Here is a 23,575-nt window from a genome sequence, read left to right on the forward strand (position 1 = left end):
AAAGAGAACAAATGTACAAATCATTTAAATTTGTGTAACAAAGGCGGCCTTATCACTTATAGTGATTTCCATTATGAGGAATTGGCTCACATAAGAATCCTTATAGCGGTGCGAAAAACTCTAATATACATAAAAATATACATACATATTACAAATTGTATACGTTGTTTTCTTATACTTTTCTTTTTGTTCTATGTCCTATTTGTGATGTGCAATAAAAGTATATTCTGAACGAATATATTTTTATTGCACACCATTCATATTAATAATTACTAAAACAGTCCATATATAAAATAAATAATTTACCCGTTAAACAAGGAGCGAAACTTTTATCCGGCAACCAACCGAAACCGACTTTGACCATCCACGGGCCATGGTTGTGTTACACAATATTATATTGGATAATTTAAATTAAATTTTAAAATTGAGTTTAAAACAAAAAATTGCGTTAGAGAAGAAGAAGGTGCTCCTTCTTCTTCTCTCACGCAATTTTTTCTTCTGATTTCTTCTTCTTCTGATTGCGGCGTAGGTTCGCCTGGTCCCTGGTGTCACGTCGACCGGCTACGATCTATTGTGACGCCGCTGTCTAGATCTCCCAGCAAGCATTGGTCGCCGCCAGGAATAGCAGCACTTTCCTTGCTGGAAGAAGTTTAGCATCTTCTGGTTGTATTATATAAGTCCCCAAAAGAGTACTGCGATTATGCATCAGCGCGGGGCAGGTACAGATTAACTGCAGCGGCGTCTCCGCAGCCTCCTTACAGAGTCTACATAGATCTGTGTCCTGCAGCTTTAGGTTGAACATGTGCCTGTTAAGCCCACAGTGTCCCGTAAGCGCTCGCCTAGGATGCATAGGTTTTTTTTGTTGACTGCTAATGCCTCAGACGCGGCCTGTTGAATGGTTTTATTAGCACTCGAGAGTGGTTCATTCCTGGGAGTTATTAGAAATAATAAATAAATAAATATACTACGACAATACACACATCGCCATCTTGCCCCAATTTAAGCGTAGCTTGTGTTATGGGTACTAAGATGACTGATGAATATTTTTTATTAATAATATACATAAATACTTATAATATACATATAAACACCCAGACACTGAAAAACATTCATGCTCATCACACAAACATTTTCCAGTTGTGGGAATCGAACCCACGGCCTTGGACTCAGAAAGCAGGGTCGCTGCAAACTGCGCCAATCGGCCGTCAAAATTCAAAAGTTATTCTCAAAAGTGTGTGGAGTACACCAATAGGCACTGGGTCAGTTTAGTAGACTACGCCCTTAGCTCTTTCTCATTGTGGGTGCAGACCTGTGCCTTCTAGTGGGCCGGTAATAGGTAAATATAACGATGATAATCAAGAATTACGCACAACAATGTACAAATGACAAAAACTTGCTTAAATTACAAGCTTTTGGAAGCTTATTATAAAAAAAGCGGTCTTAAGTCGAAATTTCGGCCATTATAAGTTAAAGTGCCCTATTCAAGTTTAAGGGCTACGCGAATTAAACTCTTCGTTTGTTTTTGTTTATGTATATATATATAGGTTCATGCATGTATATTGTAAAGCGGTGATAGCATAACGCCTGAGAGTTCTCTATAATGTTCTCTGAGATGTGTAAAGTGTGTAAAGCGTAGGTGACAACGGTCCTAACCCTTCTCGTTCTTAGAGGAGAACCGTGCCGTGCAGGGCTAGCACGGGCGGGAGATATAAATTATGTCCCCCGATTATATCCCCTTGATAAGGGATATAATTAACGTGTCCATCTGCTAAATCGCGGGAACTTGGAATAGGAGAAGTTTACCCCCGTTTATTAAAACACATATATTATTTCGATAATATTTCTACTTGTGCACCAGTGCTCTGAGAGTTCTTAAAGGGGGAGAAGGTAAATTTTTATCCTTACCCCGGGAAGATACTTGTCTCCTGCCTAGCCGTGCTGTAGTGGGCTGATAATGGGTTATTAATCTTTGCCGGTAGGGTAGTAACTAGCCACGGCCGAAACCGTCCACCCGACCAGACCTGGGTAAATTCAGAACTATAAATTCCCAAATTGTTACCGCTGGAGATTGAACTCAGGACTTCGCACTGTGACCGACCGATCATGTGACCATTTTTTTTATTATGTCCAGCAGTGGTGGTCTATCGACTAAACTTCAATATACCCTTGAACCTTTTGAACCCTGTTTCGCAGTCAACGTGTTAAGACGTTTGATTATAGTTACTCATTTTTCCATAAAAATATTATTAAAATTATAAATTAAATCTTTAAAACTTCGTTTAGCATATTTAGCGTCAAAAAAAAAACCCTTTATTCACGCAGTGCAACTATATAGAATTAGAATAGGAATTTTGTGTTTTATACGAATGAGTCACAATTGTTTTTAGTTTTAGTTGCCTGATAAATAAATAAATAAATAATGAAGACGATGATGACTACTAAACCAGCTAAGTAGTTAAATGTACAGGTAATTAGTAGTAAAGTGAAAATCTCAAAAACTCTAAGTTCTTAATAAAATTTCAAACATTCCCGAGAGCCATTTCCCGCGCGCAAGAAACCGAGCTTCCTCGGGAAATTGCGAACTAGCATATGAGACGATGAAGTGGCCACACTCTCGACGAGGCAACTTGACATAATGAAGTAGCCGAGATGGGATTAGGATCTGGAAAACTTGATATTTTTACCAGACTGTTAAATGTGACTATAGCAAGCACACCATTATTGATTTATTTATTAAATAGGAAACGGTATACAATGATTTCTTAAAAATACTTCAACGGGTAACCAACTACGATAACAGTACAGGATTTATCGATATTTCTAACTACGCAACGCACTGGCAGAACCTAACTACGCGCTTTCGTGTTCTTTTTGTTGGTATTTCACGAACTGTTTGACACACTACACTGATGTCACTTTAAAATTAAGAAGCTGCACGATTCTTTCTCAGTTTGCATAATTCCTAGTCATTATTTTTATGAAAAATTGATTAACAACGAAAATCTTAGTTTAAAACTTTTGGTAGACAATGAAATAAGCATTAAAAACCAAACATTTCCGTATTTAAATATTAATAGGCTTAATTATTATTTATTTCCTTTTGCATACACAAAAAAATACGTAGTTTCATACACATTCATGTATATTTTAGCAACTGCAAAGTCATGCGACACATGTGGTACTTACTAAAATATTAATGACAACATTATGAAGTCGCCACATTCTTGTCGAGGCGTGAATAGAGAGCGCCGCGCCGCGTCCTTTTGACTTTATTATGGGTCTTTCCACCCGGCTGCTCGAGACGTGCTTATTTTACACGCGTTTTAGATACCGCCATTTTATGTAGATACTACTACTAGCAGTTGCTCGCGTTCTTCGTCTTTTACAAATCTCGTGAGAAGCGTTCATTTTCCTGGCACAAAAGTTACTTACCGTCCTTCCAACTAACTCTCAACATTGCTCAGTTAGAACAGTTCAGAAGGTAAACCATAAACTCGCATTTATAATATTACTATGGATATCTCACGTTTTATGTTCATCTTCTTCTTACAGTGCCGACTCCTATCGGAGTTTGGCAACCATTAAAGGTCTTTAGACGCAGCTGCACGGAACAACGATCGGGTACTATTCCCGAAACATTGTCGTCAATTGTAGGCAAGTTAAAGCTTTAATACAATTGATAAGCGACTAAGACACCAGGAGGTATCTTTGCATCGTTCGATTATATAAGAACTAAGTATTGATGATGCAGTCGTATTTATATCGAAATACCCACCAACCCAATGTCATGAACATAGGTTCTTAATGAAATATAATTTTTAATTATATCTTGAAAACTATTTATTAATGAAACAAAAAACATTATTAATATTTGTAAACAATCTAATCAATTTAATAAAATATCTGGCCGATATGTATTTATAGTTATAAAAAGTTTAATTAATTACTCACTTTATAAAATTACTGTAACAGAATGCAATAAAGATTTATACTATGTATGTTCAAGTATTACCACACTCGAAAACGAATCCTCATTAGCAAGCGAGCAAATCTTGTACGAAGGTCACTATACAACGTGTAACAGAATTACAAAATAATATTCTAGGATGCATAAGTATATTTGATAAAGAAATTACCTTGTAAAAACTTTACAAGGTATATATAACCTTAAATAAACTATGAAAAACTAAATAAAATCTATAACGTCTTCGAAACCACCGCAGCGATGCATAGTACCTAAGATTCTGGCAGCATTGCCCATTTGGATGGCCAAACGTTATTATTTTTTTTTTTTTTTGATAACTCTTTAAAAAGAGCTCCTGCTCCCGGACCCCACGGTCCCAGTCTCTAATCCAAAAGGCGAAAAATGAAACTGCTATCCAGGTTTTCCTTGTAAAAATATTTAATCAAAAGAAGCATATATTAACATACACACAACATGTTTTGGTGTGGCAACCCTACGATTAACAGCTGTTCAAATTTTCTCCATAATTTATTTTTTGTTTTAATTATTATTTTGTGTGTTTTGATTGCCCAAATCCAATTTAATCGTTTTAATTAAACGTCTAACAGTGTAATACATCTATAGTTTAGTGCAAAGTGCTGTAACAAAAGTTTTTCTCGTCAATTTAACAAGTGACAGTTAGGTCAGTACAAATTGAATTTATAACAATTGTTTTGTAGATATTTCGGTGTTCTAAGACTTGCATTAGATTAAAGACAACTATTTGTCATGGCAGTGGTTTACTCAAAATCGTATGTCCGCTCTTCAACATGTCCTTACAAAGGTAGCATTTTGCTCAAGGCATCTAAAATGAAAACTCATTAGGCAAGCGAGTCACGTCGCAACATAGGAACACTCCTTTATTTACACAGACTATGCATTAACGGACCGTACCTGACGTATTTTAATATCAAGTAACATACTAAATAGGTATAATGATACCTACTAAGTAATTAACATTAGCTAACTTATTATATAAATGTTGTTGTTGTAAAATCAGTTGCCGGTAAAAAAAAATATTTCAATTTCCGAAGCTTACGAAAACAAAAGTGCGTCCTAACTATCACCACACTGTACAATAAAGTTCCTGAATCTATTTCTGTGTATTTTCATCGTCAATGTGATATTATTTAAACGTGTTTACAGAAGTTTTTTGTAGTTTTGAGTAGCTTAGAGTAGCTTTTAGAGAGTCGCGCCTCAACATCGGTACACTCCTTTATTTTCGCAGACTATGCAGTAAAGAAGCATAACTGACGTATTTTAATGTCTACTGAGATACTGAATAGGTGATATAATACCTACTAAGTATATCCCTTAGTGGTTTTTACCCCCAGCATTTAAAATAGCTCACTTATTATAACATAAATGTTTCGGTTTTAAGTAATGTTGTCGGTAAAATCTTTTACTCCAATCGCGTGTAATCATATAACTTTCGGAAACAAAACTGCGTCTTTAAACTTTGGTCGCATTGTACAATAAAGTCCTTGAATCTCCTTTAGTATATTTTCACCGTCTGTATGCTCTTATTTAAGCGTGTGCTTACACAGTAGCTCTTTGCGCGAGTCACCTGAGATGAGAGCTCATTACGCAAGCGAGTCGCACCTCAACAGCGGTACACTCCTTTATTATCGCAGACTATGCAGTAAAGAAGCATAACTGACGTATTTTAATGTCTACCGAGATACTGAATAGGTGATATAATACCTACTAAGTATATCCCTTAGTGGTTTTTACCCCCAGCATTTAAAATAGCTCACTTATTATAATATAAATGTTGCGGTATTAAGTAATGTTGTCGGTAAACTCCAATCGCGTGTAATCATATAACTTTCGGAAACAAAACTGCGTCTTTAAACTTTGGTCGCATTGTACAATATAGTCCTTGAATCTTCTTTAGTATATTTTCACCGTCTGTATACTCTTATTTAAGCGTGTGCTTACACAGTAGCTCTTTGCGCGAGGCACCTGAGATGAGAGCTCATTACGCAAGCGAGTCTCGCCTCAACAGCGGTACACTCCTTTATTATCGCAGACTATGCAAAGAAAAGAAGCATAACTGACGTATTTTAATGTCAACTGAGATACTGAATAGGAGTTATAATACCTGCTTAATAAATTCCATAGTGATTTTAGCCCCCATCACTTAAAATAGCTCACGTTGTATATAAATGTGACGGCCGATTGGCGCAGTTTGCAGCGACCCTGCTTTTTGAGTCCAAGGCCGTGGATTAGATTCCCACAACTGGACTGTTTGTGTGATGAGCATGAATGTTTTTCAGTGTCTGGGTGTGTATCATATTGTAAGTATTTATGTATATTATTCATAAAAATATTCATCAGTCATCTCAGTACCCATAACACAAGCTACGCTAACTTTGGGGCTAGGTGGCGATGTTTGCGTTGTCAAAAAAATAAATGTTTCGATTTTAAGTAATGCTGTCGGTAAAAACTTTTACTCCAACCGCGTGTAATCACAAAACTGAGTCTTAAAACTTTGGCCACATTGTACAATAAAGTCCCTGAATCTCCTTTAGTATATTTTCACCGTCTGTATGCTCTTATTTAAGCGTGTCCTTACACACTAGCTTTTTGCTCGAGGCACCTGAGATGAGAGCTCATTACGCAAGCGAGTCACGTCTCAACAGCGGTACACTCCTTTATTTTCGCAGACTATGCAGTAAAGAACCGTAACTGACGTGTTTTATTGTCTACTAAGATAGGCACTGAGTTTAATGCTAGTATTAATAAAGGCTCTCAAAAGGGATTTAAAGTAAGAATAATGATATTCGTTGTTTATTTTCTCTTTGAATTACGGAGTTTACGTGTGTAAAAATCTATATTTAATATTAAAAAGATAAAAGATTTTGTTTGTTTGTACTCATTAGGCTCCGAAACTACTGCACCGATTTGCTGCGTTTACCAGTGTAGGGTTGCCATTCCAGCACCTTGAGACTCCAACCTTTATCGGTTCTCCGAGCTATATGACATATAGCCACTACAGCTTCGCGACTCGTTAAGCTATTACAATAACTTACCGAGTTGTGCAACTCGGAAAACAACAATAGTACAGACTTAACGAGTCGCTGGTAGCCGCTGGAAAGGCTAGTCTTTATTTTACATTTAATTTAGCGACGAGTCACGAAGCTGAAATTCTAATTGGGGGGGGGGGGGGGGGGGGCACACATGGATTTTAATACTCCCTACAAAATATATTTTGATGTGACACTGATGATGATCTTTGTTTCCAGGTGATTCCAGCGATGTTCCACACAGCCAGCATCTGGTTAACGTTGGCGCTTGCTGTTCAGAGGTACATCTACGTGTGTCACGCGCCGGTAGCTAGGACGTGGTGAGTATTTATTGCAGGCATTTAATTTAAACTCATACTAAATGAACTTATCGGTCGACGGCCGATTGGCGCAGTTTGCAGCGACACTGCTTTCTGAGTCTAAGGCCGTGGGTTCGATTCCCACAACTGGAAAATGTTTGTGTGATGAGCATGAATGTTTTTCAGTGTCTGGGTGTTTATATGTATATTCTAAGTTTTTATGTTTATTATTCATAAAAATATTCATCAGTCATCTTAGTACCCATAACACAAGCTACGCTTACTTTGGGGCTAGATGGCAATGTGTGTATGGTAGAAATTTATTTATTTATTTTCTTTATCCTAAAATAATACCTGAGAGCTGTTCCAGTATACAGTTCCAAAAATGATTAGGTGTATTGCAGTTACGTTATAACTGCAATATCCAATATTTATATCAATACTAGCTGTTGCCTGCGACTTCGTCTGCGTTTGAATTTGTTTTTTGATGTGGCATTAAATTTTGTTGTAGATCTAAAAAATTTGGGGTTTGCTGCTGTCCGCTGAGGAGTTCTGTCCTCTATCTCCAACCATCAAATCTACACAAAGTTTGGGCAAAATTAAACACATATTATAACCTCTAACAAAAATAATTATTTAAATCGGTTATAATTTGTCGGAGCTATTGTGTAAAATCGTCAAACACTCACCCCCTCTCCTAAAGGAACCGAGCTTAATTTCGGGATAAAAAGTATCCTATATCACTTCTAACACTTCCAAGAATATGTGTACAAAGTTTCATGAGGATCGGTTAAGTAGTTTTTGCGTGAAACCGTAACAAACAAACTTACATTGACATTTATATTATTAGTAGGGATGATTCGAATCCCAGCACTCACCTTAAACATCGTGAGAAAAAATGCATACCTGAGAGTTCTCCATAATGTTCTCAAAGGTGTTTGAAGTCCACCTATCCTAAATGGGCCAGCGTGGTGGACTACGGCCTTTCTGAGAGGAGACCAGTACCCTGTAGTAGGCCGGTAATGAGTTTATATGATGATGATGATGGTGTTCTAAGTGTTCCTTGTGGGAAAGTGAAGTCAGAGAAACTGTCGCCAGCGGGTAAAAACCACTTAAATTAGGCTGTTGGATATATTTCATTCTCAGAAAGCTTATTGAAAACACAAAACATATTATCACGTACTACTCTTCATTACGTAAAACTTGATTATACGAGCTCGTTTGATAATAATTAATTACTAAGCGATCCTGACAGCAGAAGTCAATTACAATGTTGTACCGCTAATGTATGCTAATATCAATACTACATATCCCCGTGTGAGGAATGTCCTGCGAATTCCACAAATAATGCAATATTATGCACATGGCGGGGAGATTATGTATGTAAGCGCCGACACACATTGAGCGTTAGACAACGTTTTTTTACAGTCTGTGTTTCTGTCCCTTTTTTTTTGATTGATTTTGATTGTTTAGCCGCGAGGTTATCCTCGCAATGATGAAGATAAGCTGGCTGATAACCTGTGCTGCGTCTTTTTATCAATGATAGGTATTACAGATAAAAACATGTAGATCTTAACCATGTCAATTTGGCATTCAAATTATTATCAGGGTAGTATTTAAATTTTAAGTGACGGCACTACTCGGTCCAATTGAGATATTGACAACTTACAATAATTTTACATTAATATTAATTACAATTATGAGCTTTGCACACCTTTATAGGGATTTGTATGTGAGTAAATTCCTCATAATGGTTGCCTAGAAGAAATCACTATATGTGATAAGGCCGCCTTTGTTACACAAATTTGTACCTTTTCAATTACTTGTACCTTTGTTACTTTTAGTTATTTCTAATTGTTCTTGTGTGCACTTTTCTAAGTGTGTAACTGATCTAAGTTATGTGCGTTTTAAGTATAAAAAAATATCATTTGTTTCAACGGTGAAGGAAAACATCGTGAGGAAACCTGCATTCCTGAGAGTTTTACATGATGTTCTACAAGGTATTTTGAGTCCACCAATCCGCGACGGGCCAGCGAGGTGGACTACGGCCTTAACCCCTTCTCATTTTCTGAAAAGGCCCCTGTTGTGGGCCGGTAATGATAATGCAGTCCAATATGGTAGCTAGCCTGTTAGGGAGTATGGTAGTCATATCCCAAATCGGTCTACACGTAACATTGTACCTGTACTCTAAATCGCTTAGCAGCAAGTCTTGGTCGGTAGGGTGATAACTAGCCTCGGCCAAAGCCTCCCAAGGCCAAAGAAAATTCAGAAAGTATAAATTCCTAAATTGCCCCTGCCGAATCGAAGCCGAGACCTCCTACTTATGTTAACAGCGCTCACCGTTGTGCCAAAGAGGTCGTCAATATTGACGCGTGGCAAGTTACACACATACCCAGTCTACATTTAATTATTATGAGTCTTATTAAACCAGCACGTTACACTATTACTTAGCGATTCTGGCAACTGACAGTAATTATATATCGCTGTGTCGCTAATGTACATATGCTTATATCAATATTACATATTATCTATTTGACCTGCCACATAACATACGTAAACTTTTATTTATTTATTTCCTAGCTCTTGCCCGCGACTTCGTCTGCGTTTGATTTTGTTTTTTGATGTGGCATTAAATTTTGTTGTAGATCTAAAAACATTTAAAGTATTCAGTATCGCTAAGCCTTAAATGAGGGGCTTGCTGCTGTCCGCTGAGGAGTTCTGTCCTCTATCTCCAACCACATTCATCAAATCTACACAAAATTTGGGCACAATTAAACACATATTATAACCTCTATAGTACAAAAACAATTATTTAAATCGGTTATCATTTGTCGGAGTTATGGTGTAAAATCGTCAAACACTCATCCGATCTCCCAAAAGAACCGAGCTTAATTTCGGGATAAAAAATATCCTATATTACTTCTAACACTTCCAAGAATATGTGTACTGTTTCATGAGGATCGGTTAAGTAGTTTTTGCGTGAAAGCGTAACAAACAAACATTTTTTCAGATTTAAAATATTAGTAGGGATTTTTTATGTACTGTAATTGTGATTGTGAACATATGTTACATGAAGTGTACAAAGGAAAGCTTATCTCTATTAGAGATCTCTTCCAGCTACCCCGGGATGTGAGTAAGATGATTTTATTACTCTATTAAATTTTCTTTTATTATATTTCGGTGTCCAATACCGTGTATTAAATAAATTAAAAATACATGTCATACGTTTTAGGAATGTGCTTGCGAATACCACAGATAATGCAATATTAAGCGCTAGCACACACTGAGCGTTTACGTTTTCTTTCCCACTCACGAACAACGACGTGTGACAGAAATAGTTGGAAGCGTCTCCACTGCGTTTTTTTTATGTACGAATTTTCCTAATCATATTATTAGAAACACCTTAAAATATATCAGATATAGATTAAATATTTTCACATAAACATAATGAAACCTGAAAACGTTTCTACTACTTAGTCTATCCTTCATTACGCCGAACCTCATTACACGAGCAAGTTATATAATAAGTAAGCGATACTAATTGTAATTAGAAATAGTTTTGCCGCTAATTTATGCTGACAGAATATTTCAAACATGTTTGTAATTTGCGAACCCTGCGCATATTGCTATACCAGCTATTGCCTCGTTCTTAGTCCGTGTTTGTAACGATTTTATACAAATCACATAGGAATGGCTCGCTATCCTTAAAACAAAGTAGCTTATGTTGCTCTCCGGCATTTAACGAACTTTAACGTTGCTTTAGGTTTAAGGCTGGGCTGAAGGGCAAACAAAAACATTTTAGCATTTATAATATTAGTAAGGATTTATTCCTATATAATACACATAAAATAATATACAAAAAAGGATACAATATAAGAAATGTAAATAAAAAATACTTTCTTATATATAGATAGAAAGATAGATAGAAAGGCTTGCACATACAGAAAAAAAAATTAACAAATCAAAAGATAATAAATAGATATGCCGAAAGGTGGCTTTATTGACCACCGCCTGGCGAGCCTTAATAAGTAAAGATGATATAGCCACGGCCCTCAGCCAAATTCAAGACGAAGATGAGAAGAGAAAGTATGATATATAAACGGTAACGCAAGAAACTCGTGCAAGACCTATGCCGTAGAGTAGGAGAGCCTCTACAAACAGTCATACTTCACGATTCAAAGTGCGCGTGTTAGGCACACTTGAAACAAATGAATTTTGAATTCGAAAATTCACATATTGGATAGAAGCAGGCATTACTTTGTGGAATACCAAGATATATTATGAAAATAAAGCTTAATTTGTTGCAAACACAGGAGAATCTGTATTGTGTATTTTATAATTTCCTCAATCCTTGTACTTCACACCAAACAGACCTTCGGCAATGTACCATCTACGCACGTTTCGCTCTGAAACCGGAGCACACTCAGGACTTGTTGTTGTTATGTACAATGTATATGTTGACTTACAATGAATAATTATATAAGGATTGAAGAAATTGTAAATTAAGTGTACAAGCTAGTCTGCAGTCTCACCTGATTTTAAACAATGTTATAGTCTAAAATGGTAACGGGCTAAACTGTAGGTGTACTGCCACACCATAGTAATAATAAACTCATAGCTACCCTTTATCGGTTTCATAATGGTATCGTGCACGTGTTTGACGGCCGAATGGTGCAGTTTGCAGCGGCCCTGCTTTCTTAGCCCAAGGCCGTGGGTTCGATTCCCGCTACTGAAAAGTGTTTGTGTGATGAGCATGAATGTTTTTCAGTGTCTGGGTGTTTATATGTATTTTCTAAGTATTTATGTATATTATTCATAAAAAATTTCATCAGGCATCTTAGTACCCATAACAAAAGCTACGCTTACTTTGGGGCTAGATGGCGATGTGTGTATTGTCGTAGTATATTTATTTATTTATTTATTATTTATTTATCGTGCCGGAACACTTAATCGCCTGACGGCACCTTTTTGTTGGAATGCTGGTATCAGAGAAAATTTAAAAACTACAAATACTCAAACTACCTTTAGAATCTTCACTGCGCCATGGTGGTTTTCGTAAAGCTTTGTTAAACACATTTCATATTCTTGACCCATTTACAAAATACATTGTTGGAATACATTAATACATTTCCGGCCAACCTCAATAATAATTGTTCAGTCCATTAAAATAAATATACGCAATTTCGTCGTGTAATACATGAACATTATGTAAAGTGTAGGTAATCACTCCACTAAAATCTTAATTGAAACACATTTATTACATCGAAGTCATTAATACGAGTATAATTAATGAAGTCCTTAATGACAGGGGTACTTGGAAATAGTTGGATTTGCTTTCCTCTCACATGACACATGATAGGATAAAGATTGAAAAATGTATAGGGTGTCTTACCACCTTCTTCTCAGTTTCTGTAGTAGTAGAGTCGTAGTAGACAAACAGACATACTGGTCGTTCCAAAAGTTTGACAAACTTGAAGAGATTCTTCATCTGCGTAAAGTGAACTGTTTACTTTTATTATTTTTGAGTTAGCCGTCAAACCCGAATCAGCGTTAGCAATACTGTTACTCTATTTATTATTAAACATATTAATTGACGGATCTTGCTGGATTTGCAAGGTCTAAAAACAGAGCAACACTTCGCAGATCATGTAAGGAACACGTCCTACAAATGTCTTTATCAACCTGTGACGTAGGTGTTAATTAGGTCGGCGAACAAGCCCTTCAGAACGGACTACAGCAATGCTGATTGGCTTAAGAAATGAACATGGCAGTAGGTACTTCCACAGACGAGCAGTGTATAAAAAGCTACAACTAAAATATCTAGGTACAGCAAACAAGTACAACATAAATGGCAGTTGCGTGTTTCGATGAAAACGTTAAGGGCCGTAATAAAAATGCGGTTAAATAAAAAAATGCCCGTCCTGTTCTCTGTGTGCTCTACGTTTTACGAGTTAAACAGTTCGGTCGTGTAACCTGAGGGGAAGTGTGAAAGTTATGGGTGTTGTTTACTATAAAACTTCACCCCGGGTATCGGAATACGTGAAATAGTGGTTGTATTTTTTTATGCAACAAGATAGTAGTGTATTAATATAGCTGCGTTTATATAAGGTTATAATAAAAGTATGGTAGAATAAAAAAACCCCCTTTCACTTCGCTGTGTTAGTACATGTTATGAGAATTAAAGTTTGGGCATGTAACCTGAGGGGAAGTGTGAAAGTTATGGGTGCTGTTTACTATAAAATTTCACCCTAGGTAAAATAGTGATTGTACTTATAATGCAACAAGATAGTAGTGTATAAATTTCGCTGCTTTCATTTAATGCCATAATAAAAGAATGGTAGATTCTATTCATTTCCCTATGGTCACTACATGTTATGAGAATTAAACATTGGGCATGTAATCTGCGGGGATGTGAAAGTAATGGGTGCTTTTTACTATAAAACTTCACCCCGGGTATCGCAATACGTGAAATAGTGTTTGTATTTATAATTCAACAAGATAGTGGTATTTAGATATAGCTGCGTTTATTTTAGCCCAAGATAAAAAGATGGTAGAATAAACTACCCATTCCCTTCGCTGTGACAGTACATGTTATGAGAAATTAAGTTCTGTCATGTAAACCGAGGGGAAGTGTGAAAGTTATGGGTGTTGTTTTTTATATAACTTCACCCATACTTGAAATAGTAATTGTATTATAATATAATACAGCCAGATAGTAGTACATAAAGAAGGATTCCTTCGTTTAGGGTTGTAGTAAAAGTATGTTAAATAAAACACCCCATTCACTTCGCTGTGTTAGTACATGCAATGAGAATTAAAGTTTGATCATTTAACCTGAGTGTGAAACTTATGGGTGTTGTTTACTAAAAGACTTCCCGCGGTTCTCGGACTACGTGATATTGCTAATGTTATCATTATCAAAACATTAACGACCCACTACAAGACACGGATACCCTTTTAGAATGAGAAGGGTTTAGGCCGTAGTAGACCACGTTGACCAAGTGCGGATAGGTAGACTGCACAAGTCCTTAAGAATATATATGTATAGTCCTTAAGAATATATAGCTAGCTTGACGCCAATGACACCTGTTAAAAAAGAAATGTGCTTATCTAGAAAAAGCCTATTTACTGTTGCCTTGAAGTTACGCGAATTATACGTGATGAAGGGCGTTCTACACTTAAGTGTTTCTTGCCAGAAACGTTGATAAAAACGCTTCGTGCGTGTAGATTGAATATCAACCACATAATGATTTGTATGACTGTATAACAATTTGACTCGCCCGGTTTCGCTTTTCTGTCACCACTGTAATGTATGACTCAACTTTTTTTTATATAGGATTATATATCGCAAAGTACTTGACCAACAAGGCAGTTTTCCTAAAAGTTTATCCTGAAGTATACGAACAAATAATTTGCCGTGAATTGCGGTCGGAAACTACGAGTACTTTGGTGGAGATAAATATACGAGTAGTTGCGTGTTTCGTCGGTCTTGTTTAGGACTGTAGGTAAATTTTGGTTAAATAAAGTATTACGTTTTCTCTTCTTATCACTATGTCAGTTACATGAGAAGAAAAAGAAAGAAGAAACACTTTATTGCACGTATACATATTGGAAAAAAAAACAGTACGGAGTATGCAGTAAACAATGAGGACACGCAAAGGCGGCCTTATTGCTGCAAGCAATCTCTTACAGGCAACCTTTGTAGACTGGACTTACAAGAGAGAACGAGATAGTGCCCAGAATGTTGTAATATATATATAAATACCAAAATGTATAGATACAAATCCATACACAATTTAAATAAATATACTTAATCCACGCGAACGAAGTCGCGGGTATCAGCTAGTGAAGATATAAATTGCAGTGAATTTCGTTCGGAAACTCCAAGTAGTTAGTAGAACATTATAGTTGCGTGTTTCACCGAACTCTTTTACGCCGTAGTTAAAGGGCGGTTGAATAAAATATCGTGATAACTTCACTGTTCCGAGAGATACATTATGATTGTGCAACTTGGGGGGAAGTGTGAAAGTTTTGACGTTGTTTACAATAAAACTTCTCATGTCTACGTGAAATATTTTCTCTATATTATTATAAGACAACGAAACTCTGTTTTGCAGTTGTGCCACCACTAAAATGTATGGACTTTATAAAGTGAAGTGATCTGTATAGAAACGAAGGGTAACTTATCATTGTTATTATCAGGATTGATAATTAATCAAATCAATGATAAACGATTATAGTAAATTATAAAAAAAAATATAGAAACATAAACATAATTACACACACACACACACAACAGACACACAAACACACACGCACGCACACATAGCCGCGGCTCGCGGTTGACGGTCGATATGATTTTGATGCGATGGTACTTCAAAACTATCCGCTTACAATTTAAGATTTATTTATTGTGCGCTCGAGGATGCTATTTTTTTATAATAACCTTCTGTAGCCTGTAAGTTCCATTTTTAAATTCCTTTATGGAACAATAAATATTAAACCAGAAGTACGTTAGTACAATAAATTGCACAATTCCACAATTGGAAAAATTCAAAATTCAAAATTCAAAATTCATTTATTTCAAGTAGGCCTAATACAAGCACTTTTGAAACGTCAAGTCTGTCCGTGTGTAGTGACTCTACCACCGGTTCGGAAGGCAGATTCTACCGAGAAGAAGCCGGCAAGAAACTCAGCAGTTGCTCTTTTCCAACATCAAAAATCTCGAAACTCCAACTGGTATTATTTTTATAACACTATAAGTTAGCCCTTGACTGCAATCTCACCTTATGGTAAGCGATGATAAAGTCAAGATGGCAACGGGCTTTTTTTTCCCATAACCGCTATTTTATTGATCCGGTGCGATGTCATGTAGTAATACAATAAATCGCTCGGCGGCAGGTCTGAGGTGGGAGGGTGGTAACCAGCCACGGCCCGAGCCTCCCACCAAATCAGACCAGTAAAACTTCAGAACCGGGTACTGGGATCTCCCACTTAAAACCATAGAACTCACCGATGCGCCAGGGAGGTCGTCAAAAGTTACCAGGATATTAGCAGTTAGCAGGACATTACTCCGATCCACCATAAGCAAAAAGTCACGCTGAGTCTCGATTCGTTATTCCCAGGAAAAGTCATCATCATCATCATCATCTGAAGCCTTTAAACATCCCACTGCTGGACTCAGGTCTCGCCTCTCATGTATGTCTCAGATGGTTGTATTGCTTGGAACCACCACGCCGCTCCAATGCGGGTTGATGGGCTTTAGAACAAATGATTTTAACCGGGACCGACGTATTAACTGGCTTTCTGAGACACGGGGGTTGACACCACCAATTAAGTTAATTCAAGCTGGTATCGGAAATACTTCAACGGATAATATATATTAACTAAAAATTTCTGGCCCGACCGGATTCGAACCCTCGAAGAATTAAAAAAAAGAGTGTGTGTTCTTATGTACACGCGTTAGAAGTTATACTTCTTTGGCGTATGGAAAAAAAAAACTAAAATGTAGTAGTGATTAACGATAAATATTAAAATTGATCAATATGATTTTATTTAAATAAAAAAGGTTTTATTAACGTAATAATATTTATTTATTCACACTGTTTGTACTGCTACGAAACACGTGTTCTAAATATAAAATACTAGAATATAAAACTTGAACATAGTTATCGATTTTCATGCCACCTAGAACTAACTTTACGATGTAGAATTCAGGTGTCGGTTTGCGCGCGCATCGTAAAAATTCACTCTCATCATTTTTCTTCATCGCGCCAAAAGAAGTATTACTTCAAAAAAAATGTTCGATATTAATACTATGCACAATATTGCGCCGAGGTCGTCACGTCACGCGGCGCGTGTCAGCCAAGTTCCCGCCAAGAGTAAGGAATACAATATACTTACCCACTAGATATTACGCAATCAGTCGTCGTAATACCTTATTACAGAAACGATGCGGGTTTTCAAATTTTACTTCAATCTTGTCAATTTGATTTGTAGTTCTTGAATTGTATTGGATTGTAAAAGGCAATCCGGCCAAAAAATATGTGCTATACAGATCGGTTCCGTAACCATAAAAATGTCTTGTTTGGACTTACTTGGAATTGTGCTGAGTTTCCGGCAACTTATCTGTAACCTTAAGGAGAAAGAAATAAAACAAATCAGGTATTTTTGCCTATAGCAACCCTAATAAAGTTGTTAGTCGATAGTCATTACGATTTATTGCATAAACTTAATACCAGGTATGGGCAGTAAAAGAACCCAAATAGTTGCGTGTTGCAAAGTAGAAATCGTTTAGGACTGTAATAAAAACGGCCGAACGAAATATAAGCTAATTCCACATTACTAAGGTCGATTACTATGCGGCTGGACAAGAATGCTCAAAGTGGTGGCGTGCACAAGGTTTTCCAGCCTAGCTTAGGAATTAAAAAACATGATATATAACTGGTATAAATTAACGCTAGCTTCTGCCCGCGACTTCGTCTGCGTTGACTTCAAATTCAAAAAAGTTTCATTCATGTAGACCTTATCACAGGCACTTATGTAGCTTCCATACATTTAACATGTTTAGACATTTTCTTGTAATTACTATCTCACAGTCGAGTTAATCTTGAGCCTTGAAGTTAGAGCAATTCATACCTTACATGCCATAGATGCTAAATGTCATCTAAATCAGTTCCGAAACCGATTAGGGCTATGACTACCATACTCCCTAGCATACTCCCTAGCAGGTTAGCCCGCTGCCATCTTAGACTGCTCATCAGTTACTACGAGGAGAGATTGCAGTCAAGCGTTTGATTTTAGTGAAAAAAAAGAAACTTTATTGAACACACATTTAAAAATATAGAAAAAAAAACAAAATAACAGTATAAAAAACACCTTAAAATAAAAATTGGCGTGCAAATGCGGTACGTTGCACGTAATGGCGGTTTATTTTATTTTGTATTTATATTCTTTATTTGCACACGAAAAAAAAAAGATGGAGAATAAAAAAAAACACAGAAAGAAGCAGTATTCAAAAGGCGGCCTTATCGCTTCGTAGCGATCTCTTCCAGGTAACCTTGGGATAAATAAAAAAGGTTTGTCATACGTTGAGCAGCAATGTGGAAACTTCACTACGCGATAAATGTTAATAGTGTGCTACTAGCATTAAATAGCAACTAGTGTAGTTTTATGACGACAGTTTGGTCATTTTACCTGAGGGTAACTACAAAAGTTTTGGGTCTGCTTTATGTGTGGCGAAGTTTATAAAGAGCTTTCTTTATTATCATCCTAAACAGCCCATTTTAATCCCACTTCTGGACAGAGGTATCCCTTTCACATGGATGCATTTTTTTTTATAAGTAGGTGACCCGCGCAACGTCGTCTGCACCAAATCAGTTCTTCTTCTTCTTCTTCTGGGCAGTTTCCGCACGTAAGCGCTTCGTTTGTTGTACGTGAAATTTCCCATTGTTGCTCGCTACTCCAGCCATCCAAGCTCGTTCCAGAATCCCAGCATGCCGCCCAGGTTGCTGAGGACTTCTGGGATAGTGGCTGGTGATCCCAGGTAGATCTCGCGTTGCTCTGTCACGCCCGTGCACTCCAGCATCACGTGCGTAGGTGTTTCATTCTCCTCCATGCACGCTCTGCAAAGAGGGCTATCGGTGACACCTATAATGGAATGATGTCTGTTTAAGGAGCTATGCCCTGTTATGAGTCCCACCACCTTCCTAAGTTTGCTTCTATCCAGGCGGAGTAGTTTGTTAGTTAGATGTTGGTTTAGGTTAGGGAAAGCTATTTTAGTTTGTTTACAATCTTTTGCATTGGCCCAAAGTTGGGAATCTGTTATTAAAGGTTTTAATATCTTAAAAAAAAACTAGAAACTAATTGCCATCTACCAGGTCCAGTTTCATTTCCAAACTATATTCATCCATACATCCATCCTCACAAACTTTCGCATTTATAATATTAGTAGGATGATACGCATGCATTCGATCGTTATCCCACATGCCTTGCGACTTGCCTTTGTCCTTTATCTCCGAAAAATTTAAAATTAGAGAATACATGCTTGATAGTATACACTTTCAAATAAAAAAAGATTTATTCAAATCAGTTCAAATTTAACGGAGCTATAAAGTAAAATTGATAAAAAATTTCATCCCGTTTCCCGTAGTAAACTTATAGTTTATCGGGATTAAAAGTATCCTATATTTTGACCCTGAATATCAGCTACCACTATACCAAATTTTATAGAAATCCGTTCAGTAGTTTTCACGTGAGGCCCGGACAGACAGAAAGACAGATAGACATCAACAACATGGCAAAACATGTTTGGACCAATTTTATTTTGTACCTATTTACCACTTATTATGTAGCCCACGTTTAATGCAAATAAATGAGTTATTATTATTATTGACAGCTGGACCGATTTGGATCATTTAAGTCCTAAAATACTCGTGGAAATCTAGGGAAGGTTTAAACGGTGAGAAAAGTACTAATATATATTATATATTCCTCTGTACGTGAGTTGTCGCGAAGCTCCTACTAAATAGCTGGAGCGATTTTAATGACATTTTGTATGTATATTTCAATAGGTCTCTGGTTTCTGGAAAAGGGGGCCGCAAGTCTAACAATATAATGCAAAAAAACTCTTACGAAACATTGTAAACGGTCAGTTGAAACACTGAATTCTCAGTGCAATACCACTAAGTGCTTGTAACACTTTAGAATTAAAACGTGAATTCTTTTCCCGCTTTAAAATATTTCACTTTAACACGAACCGGCCGGTTGGGCGAAAGGAGAGAATATTTATGGACTTTCTTGTGCAAGTAGGTATTACATAAATATAGAAATTAAAAAAAAAAGCCCTACTTTTAAAACAGCGTACATTATTCTACAAGGAAAGCACTTTCTTTTGAAACCGTTCATGTTGAGGGACTTGTGAAAAAATATTTATTCCGCCATTTTGTGGCGGCGGCCATCTTTGACTGATGTTCATCAAACATAGCTAAAAGCTCCACTCCTAATGAATTCATCTGTCAAACAAATAAAACAAAATCAAAATCGGGTTATCCGTTGGTAATACGATGCCATAAACACAGCCCCCACACACAGACACGTCAAACTTCATGATATGTACATCAATCTGCTTTGTAGACTTAGTAGCAGTTGCCCCTGATCTTGGTCCGCGTTTATCACTTTTTTTTATATGAATCGTTTGATTGCTTGGGAAACAAATTAGTCTATGTTACTCTCCGTCCTTTTAACTAAGTTTTTCTTAACCTGATATTTTTTTTATTAATTTAAGTGATCAACTTAAGAGTAAAACAATTGACGACAACTAGTTAACTCACCTCATCTCAAACCACACAGAGTTTCTGAGACAAGGTTACTTTGTTAGGTCGTGAAGAAAGTACAATCTAGCAAACCAACACATTTTCGCATTTATAATATTCTTCTTCTCAGTCGGTTCGCTCTCGTCAGAGCGCCTATTCGTCGCCACTCCTCTCTGGCAACTGCCTTTCTTGCACACTCTTGTAAGGGGACAGCCACTGCAGCCTTTATTTGGCCAGCCCATCTCATGAGCGACCTTCCGCGTGATCTGGTGCCCTCGATACTTCCTTGGACAACCAGACGTTCAATGGAGTCGTTGTCTCTTCTTGATACGTGACCAAAGAAAGTGAGAATACAAGCCTATACTATGGATAGACGTTTTTTATTTCTATTTTTATTTATTTATTAAAGGTACACCAACAGCTTGTTCACAATACATAGTAAAGAAAAATTACAAATATTTTGTTTCTAATCTACAAACTATTATAAAAATACGAAAAGTTAAACATAACTAATAATACAATAAGAAAAGTAACCAAAATAACAAACGCAAAGACGTTATAAGAAAGGGTTATTATATTAGTTAGGATTAGAATTAGGTCTAGGATTTCACCGGAAGACGTGTTCGATTTATTTTAATACGCTTCTGCGAACTTTACCCATACATAAACCGGCTTTGAACACAAGGTTCTTAAGTGTACTTTAATCTATGCTTAAACCGAACTTACCGAATACCTGTTCTTAGCTAGAAATTGGTTGACTAAGACGGGCCATAAGAAGCCCTGTGGCTAGGAGCTCGACTTCACTTTCGGGGGGCGGAGTTCGAATCCCAGCACGCACCTCTAACTTTTCTAAGTTATGTGCGTTTCAAGTAATTAAAACATCACTTGCTTCAACGGTGAAGGAAAACATCGTGAGGAAACCTGCATGTCTGAGAGCTCTCCATAATGTTCTCAAGGGTGTGTGGAGTCCTTGATATCATAATGATGATGAAGACGGGTTATAATGTCGATCATTTTGCTCGATGTCTAGTTGGGGTAGGTAAGTATGAAAACAACAATCTGACTTTCCTTTCAACCATACTGTATTATACTAAACGCAACAGAAACCGTCTTTTGTCCCGCTGTTAAAGGAATATATTTCGGAGTGCACGCGAAATCTCCATTCCACCACGTAAATGCTTCCGACGGGTTGAAAGTGTGGTTTTAATATTTTAAAAATACTGCAACATTTTACATGCTTAACGAATAAAATTTCTTTTACATTTCTAGTGTTTTTTTTTATTTTTACTGGAAAGAATTATCAAAAAATTGATATAGAAAATTGAGAGATTAAAAGATTATAATAATATAGCGACCGGTCATGAGATACTGCACCGAGCATCAAACGATGTTCGCGAAAAATGTCTAAAAAATGTATAAAAAAAAACTAGCTTATTCTGCCGAAATCGTCATGCCCCGAACAGCAGGGCTAGCTAGCTACCGAGTCTACTTGTTCTACAAACCAATCAGAAGCTCATGACAATTCAATCAATCAATCCTAACCGTATTCGGTCACAGCGACTGTTTCGGATTCCGGCTGAGAGCGACGCTGGTGAGGTCTTAGATGACTCGCAAAACCTGATTTTGTGCTAAACGTGCGGCTGCATTCGCTACACGTCAAAACACCGGCTATGTAGTTATATGATACGGCCGCTGGTTGTCGGGCCTTTAGCTCATCGCATTTCATCAAGCGCCTTAAGTCGTCTCAACTCAAACTTCGTATTTACTAAGCGCCGCCAATGTGAGCGGTATTTCGTAAAGGTTTCCCATCTTGCCGGAACCATGAAACATTGCTTCATATGACGCTACAGCACATCTTTATACCGCAGAAGCTGGCCGCCTTGTTTCCGCTAGCGCGATGCAGGATTTAGTGAGGTAATGTGGACCGCTACAAGGCCTTTAGTCCATCAGTGGACTATAATAGACTATTGATGGATGATGGAAGCAATTATAGCCAAATTGAAAACAAATGTAAAAAATGATACAAGTTTTTAATGAAATAACGGAGCAACCCTGACAATTCACTTTTATACCATTTAATGTCACTTTTAGGGTACACTTTACGAGCTCTAAACTTTAAGTGTCGCTCAAATTATCTTGTTGTCTTAAGTTTAAGTGTTTGTCGTTAAAAAGATTCAATTTTAAATGGCACGATCAAAGTGACGTTTGCAGGGTTCCGTACACAAAGGGGTTTCAACGGAACCCTTTTTAATTTCACTACAAGTTAGCTGTATATAATAAATAAATATGATACGACAATACACACATCGCCATCTAGTCACAAAGAAAGCGTAGATTGTGTTATGGTAACTAAGATGAATATTTTTTTGAATAATATACATAAATACTTATATATACATATAATCATATCGGGCACATAGTTCGGATAAAGGATGGACGTTGGGGTCCTAAGGTGCTGGAATGGCAGGCGTAAGGTACTGGTAAGCGCAGCGTTGGTCGACCCCCAACGAGGTGGTTAGACGACATTAAGCGCGTCGCAGGTAGCCGCTGGATCCAAGCGGCTCAGAACCGTGGAATTTGGAACTCCCTACAAAAGACCTATGTCCAGCAGTGGACGTCTATCGTTTGATGTGATGATGATGACATATAATCACACAGACACTGAAAATTATTCATGCTCACCACACAAACGTTTACCAGTCGTGGGAATCGAACCCACGGTCTTGGACTGGGAAAGCAGAGTCGCTGCAAACTGCGCCAATCGGCCGTCAACTGTAGTCTTATCCTGTGGTTAGTGGTGATGCATTCAATCATGGTAACTGGCTAACCTGTTACGGCTATGACAGTTATTTAAATCAATATTTCTAATCTTTGTACGTGGCATTTCAAAAGTGAAATCGTTTTGCGGCATGACTATGTGTTATTGTGGCT

At 37.1% G+C, this 23,575-nt stretch overlaps 1 protein-coding gene across 1 annotated transcript in view; it reads left to right on the forward strand.

Annotated features, from left to right (window-relative positions):
* LOC120634965 (sex peptide receptor) overlaps positions 1-23,575 on the forward strand; it is a 45,449-nt gene that overhangs the window by 15,507 nt on the left and 6,367 nt on the right. The window contains exon 3 of the mRNA XM_039905877.1: positions 7,252-7,352. Within this exon, the coding sequence (XP_039761811.1) occupies positions 7,252-7,352 (101 nt within the window). The remainder of the gene's footprint in view (positions 1-7,251; positions 7,353-23,575) is intronic.

Source organism: Pararge aegeria, chromosome 25 (genome assembly GCF_905163445.1).
Source record: "Pararge aegeria chromosome 25, ilParAegt1.1, whole genome shotgun sequence".
Taxonomy (NCBI): Eukaryota; Metazoa; Arthropoda; class Insecta; order Lepidoptera; family Nymphalidae; genus Pararge; species Pararge aegeria.